This window comes from Mustelus asterias, chromosome 2, assembly GCF_964213995.1.
Source record: "Mustelus asterias chromosome 2, sMusAst1.hap1.1, whole genome shotgun sequence".
Lineage (NCBI taxonomy): Eukaryota > Metazoa > Chordata > Chondrichthyes > Carcharhiniformes > Triakidae > Mustelus > Mustelus asterias.
The window spans coordinates 7,856,174-7,875,352 of NC_135802.1; the positions used below are offsets into that span (position 1 = coordinate 7,856,174).

Consider the following 19,179-nt stretch of genomic DNA (forward strand, 5'->3'; position numbering starts at 1 on the left):
AGATAGGTGGAGGGGCAGGTAGTATTGAGGAGGTGGGGAGGCTGCAGAAAGATTTAGACAGTTTAGGAGAGTGGTCCAAGAAGTGGCTGATGAAATTCAACGTGGGCAAGTGCGAGGTCGTACACTTTGGAAAAAAGAATAGAGGCATGGACTATTTTCTAAACGGTGACAAAATTCATAATGCTAAAGTGCAAAGGGACTTGGGAGTCCTAGTCCAGGATTCTCTAAAGGTAAACTTGCAGGTTGAGTCCGTAATTAAGAAAGCAAATGTAATGTTGTCATTTATCTCAAGAGGCTTGGAATACAAAAGCAGGGATGTACTTCTGAGGCTTTATAAAGCATTGGTTAGGCCCCATTTGGAGTACTGTGAGCAATTTTGGGCCCCACACCTCAGGAAGGACATACTGGCACTGGAGCGGGTCCAGCGGAGATTCACACGGATGATCCCAGGAATGGTAGGCCTGACATACGATGAACGTCTGAGGATCGTGGGATTATATTCATTGGAGTTTAGGAGGTTGAGGGGAGATCTGATAGAAACTTACAAGATAATGAACGGCTTAGATAGGATGGACGTAGGGAAGTTGTTTCCATTAACAGGGGAGACTAGGACGCGGGGGCACAGCCTTAGAATAAAAGGGAGTCACTTTAGAACAGAGATGAGGAGAAATTTCTTCAGCCAGAGAGTGGTGGGTCTGTGGAATTCATTGCCACAGAGGGCTGTGGAGGCCGAGACGTTGAGCGTCTTCAAGACAGAAATTGATAAATTCTTGATTTCTCGAGGAATTAAGGGCTATGGGGAGAGAGCGGGTAAATGGAGTTGAAATCAACCATGATTGAATGGTGGAGTGGACTCGATGGGCCGAATGGCCTTACTTCCGCTCCTATGTCTTATGGTCTTATGGTCTTAAAACCTGGTTGTAATTTAGAGATAACTCAATTCTATTTTGTTAATGACTGGGAATTATATTTATTTGAACAGCGTACCAGTAGAATCTTGTTTTATTCGGGAATAATTAATATTTAGAAGGGATTTATTCGGTTTGTTAATAGTTTAGTTAATTTGCTCACTGTTAGTTAGATAAATAAATTGTGTTGATTTTAGTGAGTGTCAGGGATTTATTTTTAACCATTAGAAGTTGCTGAAGAGCAGGTCACACCACTTCACACACACTTGTTACAGATTATAGGGCGAGGTACTCCTCTTTGGGTGTTTTGGTGTCAGTTCTCAGAGGGGGGAGGCGGGGGGGGGGGAGATGAACCTCTGGCTCTATAACAATATTGAGGTCTGTTATTTATTGTCTTGCAGCTGTTGACCGAGTTCTTCAGAAGTGCCAGAAGCTGCAGGAACGCGAGTTGCTCGTTCGTCCCTATTACGATTTCCTCCACCTCTCCAGCACTGATGGAGAATGTGACCGGCAGACTAAAGAAACCCAAGCTGAGGTTCCAGCTGAAGTGACGAGCACCATAAACATCCCTGACACGGTGAAACTGAATATCCTGCGTTCCAGCACATTCCTGCAAGAGCTGAGGAACGAATGTTCAGAGTTGTCCCTGGATGTCGATGCCGGTAACTGTGTCCGTGTCAGTGGAACGGATCCCCTGCGGATCGAGAGGACAAAGAGCCGCATTCTGGAATTCCTGAGTAACATCGCCCAAGTGGATGTCCCCATGAGTGAAGATCGGGCAAAATTCTTCTCCAGGGTCGATCTTCAGGATCACTTGCAGAACGTGCTGCGTGAGAAAGACTTGTCGGCTCACTTTTCCATCTCAGACGCTGTGATGACGGTCACCGCTCCCTCGGCCCGTGTCGCCCACGAGGTCGCCCACCTGATAGAGCAGCAGCTGTGCCAGTTCAGTGTCTCAATATCGGACCGACAGCTCCACATTCTCACCTCTCCCGACTGGGAGAAGCTGCTGTCATCTTTGAGCTGCTGCGAGGCTCGGATATCTGACATCGGGGACCAGGTCTGCTTCAACTCCCTCAAATGTTTCCGAGCTGAGAATGAGGAGCGGGTGAAGGACTTGTTGGAAAAGAATGTTTCGGAGGATCTAGTGATCGGGATGGAAGGCAGCAAATTGAGGTTCCTACAGGAATATTACCAAGACCTTCTGGCTGGGATTCAGCAGGTTTCCATCTTTCCACTCGAAGGCGACGTGACAGGGCTCAGGGTAGGTCATTCCTTCAGTTATGTACCTTTTTTTGTTTCTCTTTTTGCACAGGAATAATGCTTGCTGGGTTGAAGCTAATGATTGCCGGCAGCGTAACTTCATCAGGAGCCTAACCCAGGGTCATTCTTACATGTGTGAGCTGTGGATCTGCTGGCTGTCCCTGCCTCTAAACCACAACGTTCTGGATTCAGGCCTGGTGCTCCCGTTCAGTGCTGAGGGAGTGCTGCATTGTCAGAGATCTTGGGGGCGCATCTCCCAGCCCCCTGCTCGAGCAGCACAACGGGCTGGGAGAGATCAGCGGAGGCCATTGAGCAGGCTCTTCATTGGGCGCCACGGCCTCTGCGCGTCTCCGGGGCTAAGCTTTTTTGGAGTAATCAGCTCCGCACCAGAAATCGGCATGGAGGTGATTTAAATACCTAAATCCCTATTTGCATCCTATTAGCGGGCCCAGAGACTTCAGTCTCTCCCCCCCCCCCCCCCCCCCCCTGAGGCCATCTCCCCCGCCCCCCCCAGGTGGTCAGGGGTAAGAGGGGTGCTCCCTGGGTATTGCCAGCTTGGCAATGCCGGTCAGGCCCCTTACACTGCCCAAGGGACAAACTGGCAGTGCCCAAGGGGCATCCTGGCACTGCCCACCGGGCATCGGACAATGACCTCGCTTCCTATCTCTGTGATCTCCTGCAGCCCTACATCCTCTGAGATATCTGTGTTCCTTTATTCTGGCCTATTGAACATGCCTGGTTTAATCGCTCCATCATTGGCAGCTACCTGGGTCTTGAGCTCTGGAAGTTTCTCCCTCAAGTGCGGAAAGGCACTTCGGGGGGGGATCTGCATACTGAGGTAATATGGGCTGGAGTTAGAAATAGGAAAGGAGCGGTCATGTTGTTAGGAGTTTACTATAGGCCCCCAAATAGTAATAGAGATGTGGAGGAAGAAATTGCTAAGCAGATTATGGATATGTGTGGGGATCACAGGGTAGTTGTCATGGGGGACTTTAACTTTCCAAATATTGATTGGAACCTTTATAGTTCGAATAGTTCGGATGGGGCAGTTTTTGTACAGTGTGTGCAGGAGGGTTTCCTGACACAATATGTGGATAGGCCGACAAGAGGTGGGGCCACATTGGATTTGGTACTGGGAAATGAACTGGGCCAAGTGTTAGATTTGGTTGCGGGAGAGCACTTTGGAGATAGTGACCACAATTCAGTGTCTTTCGTTATTGCAATGGAGAGGGATAGGGCCGTACGGCAGGGCAAGGTTTACAATTGGGGGGAGAGGTAATTATGATGCGATTAGGCAAGAATTAGGGGGCATAAGATGGGAACAGAAACTGTCAGGGAAAGGCACCGATGAAAAGTGGAACTTTTTCAAGGAACAAATACTGTCTGTCCTTGATAGGTATGTCCCTGTCAGGCAGGGAGGAAATGGCCGAGTGAGGGAACGATGGTTCACAAAAGAGGTGGAACGTCTTGTAAAAAGGAAGAGGGAAGCTTATGTAGGGATGAGGAAACAAGGTTCAGATGGCTCGATTGAGGGTTACAAGTTAGCAAGGAATGAGCTGAAAAAGGGGCTGAGGAGAGCTAGGAGGGGACATGAGAAGTCCTTGGCGGCTCGGATCAAGGAAAACCCCAAGGCTTTTTACTCTTATGTGAGGAATAAAAGAATGACCAGGGTGAGGTTAGGGCCGGTCAAGGACAGTAGTGGGAACTTGTGTATGGAGTCAGTAGAGATAGGCGAGGTGATGAATGAATACTTTTCTTCAGTGTTCACCAAGGAGAGGGGCCATGTTTTTGAGGAAGAGAAGGTGTTACAGGCTAATAGGCTGGAGGAAGTAGATGTTCGGAGGGAGGATGTACTAGCAGTTTTGAATAAACTGAAGATCGATAAGTCCCCTGGGCCTGATGAAATATATCCTAGGATTCTTTGGGAGGCAAGGGATGAGATTGCAGAGCCTTTGGCTTTGATCTTTGGGTCCTCACTGTCCACGGGGATGGTGCCAGAGGACTGGAGAGTGCCGAATGTTGTTCCTCTGTTTAAGAAAGGGAATAGAAATGACCCTGGTAATTATAGGCCAGTTAGTCTTACTTCGGTGGTTGGTAAGTTGATGGAAAAGGTCCTTGGGGATGGGATTTACGACCATTTAGAAAGATGCGGATTAATCCGGGATAGTCAGCACGGATTCGTGAAGGGCAAGTCGTGCCTCACAAATTTGATAGAATTTTTTGAGGAGGTAACTAAGTGTGTTGATGAAGGTAGGGCAGTTGATGTCATATACATGGATTTTAGTAAGGCGTTTGATAAGGTCCCCCATGGTCGGCTGATGAAAGTAAGGAGGTGTGGGATAGAGGGAAAGTTGGCCGATTGGATAGGTAACTGGCTATCTGATCGAAGACAGAGGGTGGTGGTGGATGGAAATTTTTCGGATTGGAGGCAGGTTGCTCGCGGAGTGCCACAGGGATCAGTGCTTGGTCCTCTGCTCTTTGTGATTTTTATTAATGACTTAGAGGAGGGGGCTGAAGGGTGGATCAGTAAATTTGCTGATGACACCAAGATTGGTGGAGTAGTGGATGAGTTGGAGGGCTATTGTAGACTGCAAAGAGACAGATAGGATGCAAAGCTGGGCTGAAAAATGGCAGATGGAGTTTAACCCTGATAAATGTGAGGTGATTCGTTTTGGTAGGACAAATTTAAATGTGGTTTACAGGGTCAAAGGTAGGGTTCTGAAGACTGTGGAGGAACAGAGAGATCTTGGGGTCCATATCCACAGATCTCTGAAGGTTGCCACCCAAGTGGATAGAGCTGTGAAGAAGGCCTATAGTGTGTTAGCTTTTATTAACGGGGCTGGAGTTTAAGAGCCGTGGGGTTATGCTGCAACTGTACAGGACCTTGGTGAGACCACATTTGGAATATTGTGTGCAGTTCTGGTCACCTCACTATAAGAAGGATGTGGAAGCGCTGGAAAGAGTGCAAAGGAGATTTACAGGATGCTGCCTAGTTTGGAGGGTAGATCTTATGAGGAAAGGTTGAGGGAGCTAGGGCTGTTCTCTCTGGAGCGGAGGAGGTTGAGGGGAGACTTAATAGAGGTTTATAAAATGATGAAGGGGATAGATAGAGTGAACGTTCAAAGATTATTTCCTTGGGTGGATGGAGCTATTACAAGGGGGCATAACTATAGGGTTCATGGTGGGAGATATAGGAAGGGTGTCCAAGATAGGTTCTTTACTCAGAGAGTGGTTGAGGTGTGGAATGGACTGCCTGCAGTGATAGTGGAGTCAGACACTTTAGGAACATTTAAGCGGTTATTGGATAGGCACATGGAGCACACCAGTATGATAGGGAGTGAGATAGCTTGATCTTGGTTTCAGATGAAGCTCGGCACAACATCGTGGGCCGAAAGGCCTGTTCTGTGCTGTACTGTTCTATGTTCTATGTTAGGTTTTCCTTAAAACTGACCGCCTTTAACCAAACGTTTGGTCAGTTTGGTCATCTTCCTTAATGACTCCTTCCAATGGTTCAAGTCAAATTTTGTTTTATAACTCTCTAGTGAAGTGCTTTGGGATGTTCATTCTGTTAAATTCAATTTATAACTGCAAGTTGCTACTGTTCTAGACGAGTCAGTTTAACATCAGTAATAGGAAAAATTTAAGGGAAAAAAAGATCCAAGAAACTAAATAGTCAACACGGGTTTCAAAAGGAAAATCTTGTTTGACCAAACTTATTTAATTCTTTGAAGAGTTAACGGAGAGATTAGACTAGAGGAGTGTATTTGATGTAATAGAATTAGGTTTCTTGAAGCTCGATGATATGGTCCATATAATAGGCTGATGGATAAGGTCAGAATGGTCAGGGTTAGAGGTCAAGTGGCAGAATGGATAGTTTGCTGGATGGAAGATAGAAAGCAGAGAATAAAAGGTAGTTATTCGGAGTATGGAAAGTTCAGTTCCACAAGGTTCAGTGCTGGGGTCACTGCTATTTACAATTTATCTAAAAGATTTATACTTTGGAATCAAAACCACCCGTTCCACATTTGTGCGTGACACTAAATTGGGAAAGATAGTCAATGGTGATGCAACAGGCAGGGTGGATAAAGGGGAACCAGTAGATGTGCTGTATTTGGATTTCTAAAAGACATTTGATAAGGTGCCACATGAAAGGTACACAACATAAGGCCAGAATTCTCTGGCCGTTCACGCCCCGTTGCCACTGGCAGCAAGGACAGAGAATTTGGCGCTCACCAGATCTCCGTTCACTACAGCGGGACGGAGAACCCCAGCTCAAGCGAGGTCGGAGAATCTAGCCCAAGAGCTCATGGTGTTGGGTGTAATATAATAGCCCAGGTAGAGGATAGGCCCAGCCACTGGTGCAGCGCTCCCCAGCCCAAATAAATAGGGAGGATTTGTGTCGGAAAGATATCTGGCTGTACACCCAACAAATCCCAGGGAAAATGATAGTTGGTGTGAAGGGCTAACCACTGTTGTGGTGACCTTGTGTAAGATGCGAAAAGATGAAGGAAGAGGGTTGGCTAACTACCAGAAAACAGAGTCGCAGCATATGGGTCTTTTTTCAGGTTGACAAACTGTAATTAATGGCGTGCCAGAGGGAGCACCTCTGGGGCCTGCACTATTTACGATTTGGATGAATTTTTGATTCACAAGGAAGTCAAGGATTATGGGGGACAGGCAAGAAAGTAGAGTTCAGGTCACAATAAGATCAGCCATAATCTTATTGAATCACAGGGCAGGCTTGCAGGGCAGGCTTGAAGGGCCTAGTGTTCTATTACTATTCATGGGGAGGCAATGACCTAGTGATATTATCACTAGACTATTAATCCAGAAACTCAGTTAATGTTCTGGGGACCCAGGTTCGAATCCCGCCACAGCAGATGGTGAAATTTGAATTCAATAAAAAACAATCTGGAATCTTTTGATGACCATGAAGCCATTGTCGATTGTCGGAAAAACCCATCTGCTTAAGTAATGTTCTTTAGGGAAGGAAATCTGCTGTTCTTACCCGGTCTGGCCTACATGTGACTCCAGAGCCACAGCAGTGTGGTTGACTCTCAACTGCCCTCCAAGGGCAACCAGGGATGGGCAATAAATGCTGGCCAGCCAGTGACGCCCACGTCCCACGTGAATTTTTAAAAAGTAATCTCGTGAACAGGCTGAGCGTGTTGGAGGCAGATTTGCTGATGATGTAGAGATAGGTAGGAATGCAAGTTGTGAGGAGGACACACAGAATCTGCAAAAGCTAGCCTGCTGAAACTTGAGGAAAAACCTCAAGAATGACACAAGTAACCTGAGTGGCCTTTTTCTGTGCTTTGTGTCCAGTGTATTTCTCTGAATTTGCAGTGTGTGTTTTTGCTCTATATCTTTGCACAGATCACTGGGGTAGGCAGTGCCTGTACAGCTGTGGATGAGCTACTTCGCAGCATCACCTCAAACATCTGCTCCAGGACAGTGACTCTTCAGGAACCCGGCATCTCCCGCTTCTTGCTGGAGGAGCGTGGGACCAACATTTTGAATCAGCTGGAGATCAAGTACAGGTGTACGATTGGGTTGGAGAGAGTGCATTGGATAATGTTGCAGTCCGAGGTATGCAGTCATTCATGAAATGCCGAGGGTCGCGTTTACACATTATCGGAGAGAAATCCTGAAAAGCTGGGTCTTTCTTTCATAAGTTCACAAGGTTATAGGAGCAGAATTAGGCCATTCAGCCCATCGAGTCCGCTCCACTATTCGATTGTGCCTCATATGCTCCTCATCCCTATTTTCCTGCCTTCTCCCCATAACCCTTCAACCCCATTACCAATTAACATTCTGTCTAACTCTTCCTTAAATTTACCCACTGTCTCAGCATCTGCCGCACTTTGGGGCAGCGAATTCCACATCTGTTAGAACAAGAGAGATTCTAGGGCTATGAATTATCTAAAACGGTGAATAATGGGATGGAACAGGGTTGAACAAAAGCGGGCAGTTTAGTTAAGAGGTGATGAACAACAGGTCCTAGTTACATGATCAATTTTGTGAGATTTAAACTGATCATAGAAACCCTACAGTGCAGAAACAGGCCATTTGGCCCATCAAGTCTGCACCGACCACAATCCCACCCAGCCCCTACTCCCATATCCCTACACATTATTCCCGCTAATCCCTCTAACCTACGCATCTCAGGACACTAAGGGACAATTTTTTAGAATGGCCAATCAACCTAACCCGCACATCTTTGGACTGTGGGAGGAAACCGGAGCACCCGGAGAAAACCCACGCAGACACGAGGAGAATGTGCAAACTCCACACAGACAGTGACCCAAGTCGGGAATCGATGTTTCCACAAGTGATGTTTTCACAAACTGGTGAAATTCAATTCCGGGGTTAAGGATCGAGGCTGGAACTGTGCCGATATTAGAGCTTTGATCAGACTGGGGAATGAAGTAAACTGGAATGAAGGGACATTAGGGGAGGCGATGGCCTAGTGGTATTATCACTGAACTCTTAATCCAGAAACTCAGCTAATGTTCTGGGGACGTGGGTTCGAATCCCGCCACGGCAGATGGTGGAATTTGAATTCAATAAAAAAAAATCTGGAATTAAGAATCTACTGATGTCCGATTGTCGGAAAAACCCATCTGGTTCAATTAATGTTCTTTAGGGAAGACTATCATATCACCCAGGTACAGCATTGAGGATTATCAGTGATTGTGGAAGGAATCCAGCAGCCCATTGTAAATATGAACAATGGGGGAGAAACCATCCTCATTTTGTTGGTGACACAGTCGATGCACGTCACGGGAGTGCAAGTGTATAATCTCAACTCAGCTTGATGGGCCAGCATGGTGGCACAGTGGTTAGCACTGCTGCCTCACAGCGCCAGGGACCCGGGTTCAATTCCGGCCTCGGGTCACTGTCTGTGTGGAGTCTGCACGTTCTCCTCGTGTCTGCGTGGGTTTCCTCCGGGTGCCCCAGTTTCCTCCCACAGGCCAAAGATGTGCGGTGGATTGGCCATGATAAACAGCCCCTTAGTGTCAGGGGGATTAGCAGGGTAAATATGTGGGGTGACGGGTTAGAGCCTGGTGGAATTGTTGTCAGTGCAGGCTCGATGGGCCGAATGGTCTCTTTCTGCACTGTAGATTCTATGATTCTATGATATGAGATTACTCTCGAAGGTTCACCTGAAGATCTGAGAAGCAGATTGCCAGAACTCCTCGAAGGTAAGGGTCTGATTGTGGAACACGTCCTCCGTCTTATTTACTGTTGTCGGATAGAGACTGGGAAGCACAGAATTGGGAAAAGATTGATTGGTCTGTTTTGTTTTGAGTGACCCTGTTTTCTCCTGAGAATCATTTCCCTCTGAGTTTGTGAATTTAACCGGGTGGCTGCAGTGTAGCTTTCACAGTGATTTTCTGGACTCAGTGGGGTTGAGTTAACTGCGGCTCCATGAAAGCCTACAGCAGTAATGTGCTTCTTACTGGTGTAATAAATCCTCGGAGGCGGAAGTCCTTTCACCAGAATTCCTTTATTTACAAAATCCAGTGTACCATACAGAGTGCCCTCAGTGTACAGAGCGCCCTCAGTGTACGGAGCGCCCTCAGTGTACGGAGCGCCCTCAGTGTACGGAGCGCCGTCAGTGTACGGAGCGCCGTCAGTGTACGGAGCGCCGTCAGTGTACGGAGCGCCGTCAGTGTACGGAGCGCCGTCAGTGTACGGAGCGCCGTCAGTGTACGGAGCGCCGTCAGTGTACGGAGCGCCGTCAGTGTACGGAGCGCCGTCAGTGTACGGAGCGCCCTCAGTGTACGGAGCGCCCTCAGTGTACGGAGCGCCGTCAGTGTACAGAGTGCCGTCAGTGTACGGAGCGCCGTCAGTGTACAGAGCGCCCTCAGTGTACGGAGCGCCGTCAGTGTACGGAGCGCCGTCAGTGTACAGAGCGCCGTCAGTGTACAGAGCGCCGTCAGTGTACGGAGCGCCGTCAGTGTACGGAGCGCCCTCAGTGTACGGAGCGCCCTCAGTGTACGGAGCGCCCTCAGTGTACGGAGCGCCCTCAGTGTACGGAGCGCCGTCAGTGTACGGAGCGCCGTCAGTGTACGGAGCGCCGTCAGTGTACGGAGCGCCGTCAGTGTACGGAGCGCCCTCAGTGTACGGAGCGCCCTCAGTGTACGGAGCGCCGTCAGTGTACGGAGCGCCGTCAGTGTACGGAGCGCCCTCAGTGTACAGAGCGCCCTCAGTGTACGGAGCGCCGTCAGTGTACGGAGCGCCGTCAGTGTACGGAGCGCCGTCAGTGTACGGAGCGCCGTCAGTGTACGGAGCGCCGTCAGTGTACGGAGCGCCGTCAGTGTACGGAGCGCCGTCAGTGTACGGAGCGCCGTCAGTGTACAGAGCGCCGTCAGTGTACGGAGCGCCGTCAGTGTACGGAGCGCCCTCAGTGTACGGAGCGCCCTCAGTGTACGGAGCGCCCTCAGTGTACGGAGCGCCGTCAGTGTACGGAGCGCCGTCAGTGTACGGAGCGCCGTCAGTGTACGGAGCGCCGTCAGTGTACGGAGCGCCGTCAGTGTACGGAGCGCCGTCAGTGTACGGAGCGCCGTCAGTGTACGGAGCGCCGTCAGTGTACGGAGCGCCGTCAGTGTAAAGAGCGCCGTCAGTGTACGGAGCGCCGTCAGTGTACGGAGCACCCCAGTGTACGGAGCGCCGTCAGTGTACGGAGCGCCGTCAGTGTACGGAGCGCCGTCAGTGTCCGGAGCGCCGTCAGTGTCCGGAGCACCCCAGTGTCCGGAACGCCCTCAGTGCACGGAGCGCCGTCAGTGCACGGAGCGCCGTCAGTGCACGGAGCGCCGTCAGTGCACGGAGCGCCCTCAGTGCACGGAACGCCCTCAGTGTACGGAGCGCCGTCAGTGTACGGAGCGCCGTCAGTGTACGGAGCGCCGTCAGTGTACGGAGCGCCGTCAGTGTACGGAGCGCCGTCAGTGTACGGAGCGCCGTCAGTGTAAAGAGCGCCGTCAGTGTACGGAGCGCCGTCAGTGTACGGAGCACCCCAGTGTACGGAGCGCCGTCAGTGTACGGAGCGCCGTCAGTGTACGGAGCGCCGTCAGTGTCCGGAGCGCCGTCAGTGTCCGGAGCACCCCAGTGTCCGGAACGCCCTCAGTGCACGGAGCGCCGTCAGTGCACGGAGCGCCGTCAGTGCACGGAGCGCCGTCAGTGCACGGAGCGCCCTCAGTGCACGGAACGCCCTCAGTGTACGGAGCGCCCCCAGTGTCCGGAGCGCCCCCAGTGTCCGGAGCGCCCCCAGTGTCCGGACCGCCCCCAGTGTCCGGAGCGCCCCCAGTGTCCGGAGCGCCCCCAGTGTCCGGAGCGCCCCCAGTGCACAGAGCGGCCCCAGTGTCCGGAGCGGCCCCAGTGTCCGGAGCGGCCCCAGTGTCCGGAGCGCCCCCAGTGCCCAGAGCGCCCCCAGTGCCCAGAGCGCCCCCAGTATACGGAGCTCTCTCAGTATACAGTCTACACCCGGAGTGCCAGAGGAACTGACACTCCTGAAAAGACAGAGCATGGGGCTCCCTGATTGGACCAGCAATTTGACCAGTTGATATTCAAGCAGGCCAAGCTGTAATTAAAATCATTAGACTGGCAGCACAGACACTGTATAGACCGGAAAGTGCCTGTGCCGCTGTGTCACTCTGTCCCATTCCCTTCCATTAGCATCGCTAACAACAACTTCACCTTTTCTCGTCAGCATCCCCTAGAAATCCAAAACGGCCGGGCAACTCCCAGCTTTGAAAGAGATGTTTGTGTCCGCACAGAACCCCAGCTGCAGCAATCAGTGAATCTGTGTGACTCAAATGGAAATATCCCAGATCTCGGTAAGTAGAAGATTTATAATGTCATATTTTTTTTATTAATTCATGGGACGTGTGCGTCACTGGCTGGGCAGCATTTATTACCCATCCCTGATTGCCCGAGGGCAGTTGAGAGGCAACCCCATTGCTGTGGCTCTGGAGTCACATGTAGGCCTGACCAGGTAAGGACGGCAGATTTCCTTCCCTAAAGGACATCAGTGAACCAGATGGGTTTTTCCAACAATCGACAATGGTTTCATGGTCATCAGTAGATTCTTAATTCCAGATATTTTTTAATTGAATTCAAATTCCACCATCTGCCGTGGCGGGATTCGAACCCGGGTCCCCAGAGCATTAGCTGAGTTTCTGGATTAATAGTCTAGCGATAATACCTCGAGGCCATCGCCTCCCGTTCAGTCTGAGTTAATGAGGCTGAGGGAAAAAGAAATGCCAGTTGGATTTTCTTTTACATTCTTGTGATGTGAATGTTGACGACAAAGCTGGCACTTGCTGTCTGCCCCTGCTTGCCTTGAAGAGGTGTTGATGAGTCATTGCCCCGCTGCGCTGCAGTCCACATTCTTGCTGGTACACCCACTGTGCTTCTTACTGCAGTCCCCTCATACACCGGACCATTCCTGAGAGACTCTGCCTCCATGAGGGAGCATGCTGGCACAGGGTTGGTGTGTGAGTGCATGGTGATACAGATTGGCAGAGCACCAATGCACACGTGCTCCAAATGGGCGCCAGCCGCTCAGCAGCCCACTTTCCACCCCGAGAAAATGGAACAGAATCCAAAATGGGCTGGCAATTCCCTGGCGACCATCTTGTGTGATTCCACCCAAGGTGAATTTATAACCCGGGGTTACTTTTCCTTTTAACTCAATTTGTTTTACCAAATTGGTTCATAAATATGTTGCATGGTGTCATAAGTCTTTGGCAGCAGAAATCACTTCACCAAAATCCCTTTATTTACAATTCCAACAACAGTACACAGAGTGCTCGCAGTCAGCAGCCTACCTTCGGGAGTGCCAGAGGAACTGACACACCCTGTTAAATACAAGGCAAAGACTCCCTGATTGGCCCATCAATTGACTCCTTAATCAAAGAACAAAGAACAATACAGCACAGGAACAGGCCCTTCGGCCCTCCAAGCCCGCGCCGCTCCCCGGTCCAGGATTGAATCCCGAATCCAGGATCCCCGCCCAATTTTCCAGCCTATCTACATACCAATATCCTATCCACCGAGCTGTCCCTCACAGCTACGATGCTTTGTTCATTACAACCTATTAACTTACCCCCACCCCCCCATTCCAGACCATGTGATCTCCAGGGAGAGGCGAAAACCCAGAGTGAAAAACCCCAGGGCCAATATGGGGAAAAAAAATCTGGGAAATTCCTCTCCGACCCTCTGAGGCGATCGAAACGAGTCCAGGAGATCACAATGGCCCCGATCGGAAAATGCTTCCCAACCCTAGTCATTTCCACTTCCACGAACACCATATGAATTCCCTGCCCCCGAGACAGGTTCCCAACTATCCGCAGTCTCACTCTGTACTGGCACCAGCAAGATGATCGTAGAATGAAGCCTTGAAACGAGAAACCAGGAACAATTAGCCCGCGCCGCTCCCTGGTCCAAACTAGACCACTCTTTTGTATCCCTCCATTCCCACTCCGTTCATATAGCTGTCTAGATAAGTCTTAAACGTTCCCAGTGTGTCCGCCTCCACCACCTTGCCCGGCAACACATTCCAGGCCCCCACGACCCTCTGTGTGAAATATGTCCTTCTGATATCTGTGTTAAACCTCCCCCCCTTCACCTTGAACCTATGACCCCTCGTGAACGTCACCACCGACCCGGGGAAAAGCTTCCCACCGTTCACCCTATCTATGCCTTTCATAATTTTATACACCTCTATTAAGTCTCCCCTCATCCTCCGTCTTTCCAAGGAGAACAACCCCAATTTCCCCAATCTCTCCTCATAACCAAGCCCCTCCATACCAGGCAACATCCTGGTAAACCTCCTCTGTACTCTCTCCAAAGCCTCCACGTCCTTCTGGTAGTGTGGCGACCAGAACTGGACGCAGTATTCCAAATGCGGCCGAACCAACGTTCTATACATCTGCAACATCAGACCCCAACTTTTATACTCTATGCCCCGTCCTATAAAGGCAAGCATGCCATATGCCTTCTTCACCACCTTCTCCACCTGTGACGTCACCTTCAAAGATCTGTGGACTTGCACACCCAGGTCCCTCTGCGTCTCTACACCCTTTATGGTTCTTCCATTTATCGTGTAGCTCCTCCCTACATTATTCCCACCAAAATGCATCACTTCGCATTTATCAGGATTGAACTCCATCTGCCATTTCCTTGCCCAAATTTCCAGCCTATCTATATCCTTCTGTAGCCTCTGACAATGTTCCTCACTATCTGCAAGTCCTGCCAGTTTTGTGTCGTCCGCAAACTTACTGATCACCCCAGTTACTCCTTCTTCCAGATCATTTATATAAATCACAAACAGCAGAGGTCCCAATACAGAGCCCTGCGGTACACCACTAGTCACAGGCCTCCAGCCGGAAAAAGACCCTTCCACTACCACCCTCTGTCTTCTATGACCAAGCCAGTTCTTCACCCATCTAGCCACCTCCCCCTTTATCCCATGGGATCCAACCTTTTTCACTAGCCTACCATGAGGGACTTTGTCAAATGCTTTACTAAAGTCCATATAGACAACATCCACGGCCCTTCCTTCGTCAACCATTTTGGTCACTTCTTCAAAAAACACCACCAGGTTCGTGAGGCATGACCTCCCTCTCACAAAACCATGTTGACTATCGTTAATGAGTTTATTCCTTTCTAAATGCGCATACATCCTATCTTTAAGAATCTTCTCCAACAACTTCCCCACCACGGACGTCAAGCTCACCGGCCTATAATTACCCGGGTTATCCTTCCTACCCTTCTTAAATAACGGGACCACATTGGCTATCCTCCAATCCTCTGGGACCTCACCTGTGTCCAGTGACGAGACAAAGATTTGCGTCAGAGGCCCAACTATTTCACCTCTCGTCTCCCTGAGCAGCCTTGGATAGATTCCATCAGGCCCTGGGGATTTGTCAGTCTTTATATTCTCTAACAAACCTAACACTTCCTCCTTTGTAATGGAGATTTTCTCCAACGGTTCAACACTCCCCTCCGAGACACTCCCAGTCAACACATCCCTCTCCTTAGTGAATACCGACGCAAAGTATTCATTTAGGATCTCCCCTACCTCTTTGGGCTCCAAGCATAAGTCCCCACTTTTGTCCCTGAGAGGTCCGATTTTTTCCCTTACAACCCTTTTGTTCCTAACGTATGAATAAAATGCCTTGGGATTCTCCTTAATCCTGTCTGCCAAGAACATTTCGTGACCCCTTTTTGCTCTTCTAATTCCCCGTTTGAGTATTTTCCTACTTTCATTATACTCCTCCAGAGCTCCCTCCGTTTTTAGCTGCTTGGACCTAACATACGCCTCTCTTTTCCTTTTGACCAGTCCCTCAATTTCCCTGGTTATCCACGGTTCTCTAATCCTACCCTTCCTATCCTTCTTTTTTACAGGCACATGCTTGTCCTGTAGCCCTAACAACCGTTCCTTAAAAGACTGCCACATACCAGATGTGGATTTACCCTCAAACAGCCTCTCCCAATCAAGAGCTGCCAATTTCTGCCTGATCCCAATAAAGTTAGCCTTCCCCCAATCCAACACCTTACCCTTGGGACACCACTCATCCTTTTCCATCACTATCCTAAAGCTAACAGAATTGTGGTCACTATTTGCCACATGTTCCCCGACCAAAACTTTGAAGACCTGACCGGGCTCATTCCCCAGCACCAGGTCCAGTATAGCCCCCTCTCTAGTTGGGCTGTCCACATATTGTTCCAACGAACCCTCCTGTACACATTTTACAAATGCCTCACCATCCAGAGTCCCTGCCCTCAGCGATTTCCAGTCTATACCAGGGAAATTGAAGTCTCCCACTACAACAACCCTATATTTCCTGCACCTATCCAGTATCTCCTGACATATCCATTCTTCCACTTCCCTTGGGCTGTTGGGGGGCCTGTAGTACACCCCCAACATAGTGACTGCGCCTTTCCTGTTTCTAAGCTCCACCCAGAGTGACTCGCTACACGACTCCTCCGAATTGTCCTCCCTCTGCACCGCTGTAATATGGGAGTTCATATTCCAATAAGCCGGCCTCAATGGCCTGAGTAAAGTCACTGGGTGGCAGAAGAAGAAACATTGGTTTTCAGAAGGAACTAGACAGGGATTCAAGATTCGCCGAGGGAACAGTAGGCGGAATGGCCAAAGGCAGTCTTCTCTCTGAAACCGTTGACCCTTACTCTGCTAACGTGAGTGAATGTCTGACTTGTTTAATGATCCCCTTTGACATTAGGGAATTATGTGGAGATGCGATGCGACGTAAAATTAGCACAAAAATCACTTCCTTGCATGTTTTGCTTTTCAGGTGAAATCCAGAGTTTGCTGGCATCAATCGAAGAGCCTGTCGCTGCGTCTGGCCAAAGGAGAGAGAGTGAAGGTGGGCACAACTCAACTTCCCAAGGAGTTTCTGACGAGAATGAGTACGCTCCGGTTGAAGAGGATCTTTACACCGATCGACCATCCAGCCTGTGTCTTGGAGCTGGGAATGATGTCATGGAGGAAGACCCTCTCTCTAACATTGACACCAAGAAGCAGCAAGAAGAAGATGGAGGTGATGATGAAGGTGATGCAGAGGATTTGGAGGGCACTGGGACGATGGCTGACACTGACATGAATGATGCCCAGCTGTGCCTTGCTGTCCAGTACTCCATGGACCAGCAGACAAGAGAGGATGAAGAGTTACAGAAAGCCCTTGAACTTTCAAAAGCAATGGCAATGAGTCAGCAGGAGAAGAATCTGGAACTTGCCATTCAGATGTCCAACGCTGAGACCTCTGAGGCCAGCCTTGAAGAAGTTATCCAAATGTCCATGGCTGAGGCTGCAGAGAGCTCAAATTCTGCTCAGTTAACAGTGTGTGGTGGTTCTGACATGGCCATCAACCAGTTAGTAGACGAATTGGAGAGAACCATCCGGTTACACCTGCGTGAAGATGTAATGAAACACAAATGCTTCCAAAATCTGAGCAAAGATTACAAGAGCTACCTGGAATACCTTCAGCAGAAGCACGGCGTCCACATCACTGTTCAGGGGATGGAGGTCAAGGTTCGAGGCTTTGCAGATTACACCTTCCACATTAAGGAACGAATTACCCAACTCATGCACTGGGCTGTCCAGGAAGATACGTTAAAGATGGAAGAAGATGCAATCGTCAGGTCAGTCCAGTGGGTGAGGCATTGTCAGGACGGGGTCACTGTTCCTTACACATCGAAGGTGTGCGCTTGCATCGAGAAAGCATTTCAGCAGAAGGAGAAGAGGATCGATGTGATATTCGACAACAAGCCTTACACCATTGACTTTGAGCGAATGGAGGAATACAGCTTGGGAGCCGCAGAGTCCTTGCCCATTGAGAGGAAGTCTCTGGAAAGACCAATTGGTAATTATATTCCCAACAATTCTGTATGGACGTAGAATATAGAAACAAATAGAATGCAAATCACAATTCAGCCAATTAGCCAGTTTGTGGCCGTCTGTCCTGTTCATGCCTGAAGGAAGAACTTGTAGACATTCACCTCGGTCTCTGAGGAGAATTGAGCAAGGCGTGGAATATTTATCCACTCTCCTCGAACCCAGTAGCAATGAAAGAAGATATTAGAGGAATGTGGTGGGGTTCAGGCCTTTGCCTGTCTCTCAAAGTTCTTCATATTTATCTGTATTGTTGGAAACTTCATGGAATGGTAACAAGAAGGAATTTGATATAGCTCTTGGGGTGAAGCGGATCAAAGGACATGGGGGGGAATGTGGGATCAGGCTATTGAGTTGGATGATCAGCCATGATCATATCGGATGGCAGAGCAGGTTCAAAGGGCCGAATGGCCTCCTCCTGCTCCTATTTTCTATGTTTCTATGAGTACTTTATGATGTGATGGGCGGGGTTTTCTGGTCCCACTAAAGGTGACGCCCCCCCCCCCCCCCCTTGACAGTTTCCCCACAGTGGGACAGACATACAACGCAAAACACCACAGGCGTCAGCAGGACTGGAAGGTCCCACCAGTAGCCAATAGCGAGCTGCCTCCATGTGCCAGAAAACATGCCGCAGGGGGCCAGACAATCCCACCCGATATAGACTGAGTATAACACGTTGGGGAGGAATAGGTAACTGCACCCAGAAAGGCAGAATATACTAGCCCTCCCCAGGGCATTGGGAGTTATAGGGACCAAAAGGTGCCGCAAGGAGGGGGAGGAGATAGCGTAGCGACATTGTCACAGGACAGGCAACCTGGAGACCCAGGATAATGTTCTGGGGGCCTGTGTTCAAACCCCACTATGGCAGATGGTGCAGTTGGAAATCAATTTTGTGGGCAGCACGGTGGCACAGTGGTTAGCACTGCTGCCTCACAGCGCCAGGGACCCGGGTTCAAGTCCAGGCTTGGGTCACACTCTGTGTGGAGTCTGCATGTTCTCCCTGTGTCTGCATGGGCTTCCTCCGGGTGCTCTGGTTTCCTCCCATAGTTCAAACATTTGCAAGTTAGGTGCATTGGCCATGCTGAATTGTCCTGGGATGCGTAGGTTAGAGGGATTGGTGGGGTAAGTATGTGGGGTTGCAGGGATGGGGCCTGGATGAAATTGTTGTCGGTGCAGATTTGATGGGCCAAATGACCTCCTTCTGCACTGTGGGGATTGTTGCCCTGGGATACCAGGCCTGCAGTGACCAGCAACTGCACAACCGCACCATCCATCCACAGTAGAAACCTGAAACCACATTGCTGCGACAAACCTGCCCACTGCCACTAGATGGAGCCTTTGATCCAATCGAAACAGAAAGGTTTGCATTTACTCAGTAACTTTTCCAAACTTCAGAACATCCCAGAACACTTCGCAGCCACTGACAAATACAGTCGCTATTGTAATGTAGGAATCATAGCAACTGATCTGTGACCATCGGATGTAGGAGCAAGAGGAGGCCATTCAGCCCATCAGCTCTGCTCTGCCATTCAATGAGATCGTGGCTGATTCGATCTGATATAATCCTCAACTCCACTTTCCCACCTT

General features: G+C 49.7%; 1 protein-coding gene across 3 annotated transcripts in view; it reads left to right on the forward strand.

Annotated features, from left to right (window-relative positions):
* Nucleotides 1–19,179, forward strand: part of parp10 (poly(ADP-ribose) polymerase family member 10) — a 50,719-nt gene that overhangs the window by 18,160 nt on the left and 13,380 nt on the right. For all 3 annotated transcript variants that reach the window (XM_078230595.1, XM_078230603.1, XM_078230611.1), the window contains 4 exons: nucleotides 1,310–2,172; nucleotides 7,548–7,760; nucleotides 11,884–12,010; nucleotides 16,496–17,563. In XM_078230595.1, the coding sequence (XP_078086721.1) occupies nucleotides 1,310–2,172; nucleotides 7,548–7,760; nucleotides 11,884–12,010; nucleotides 16,496–17,563 (2,271 nt within the window). The remainder of the gene's footprint in view (nucleotides 1–1,309; nucleotides 2,173–7,547; nucleotides 7,761–11,883; nucleotides 12,011–16,495; nucleotides 17,564–19,179) is intronic.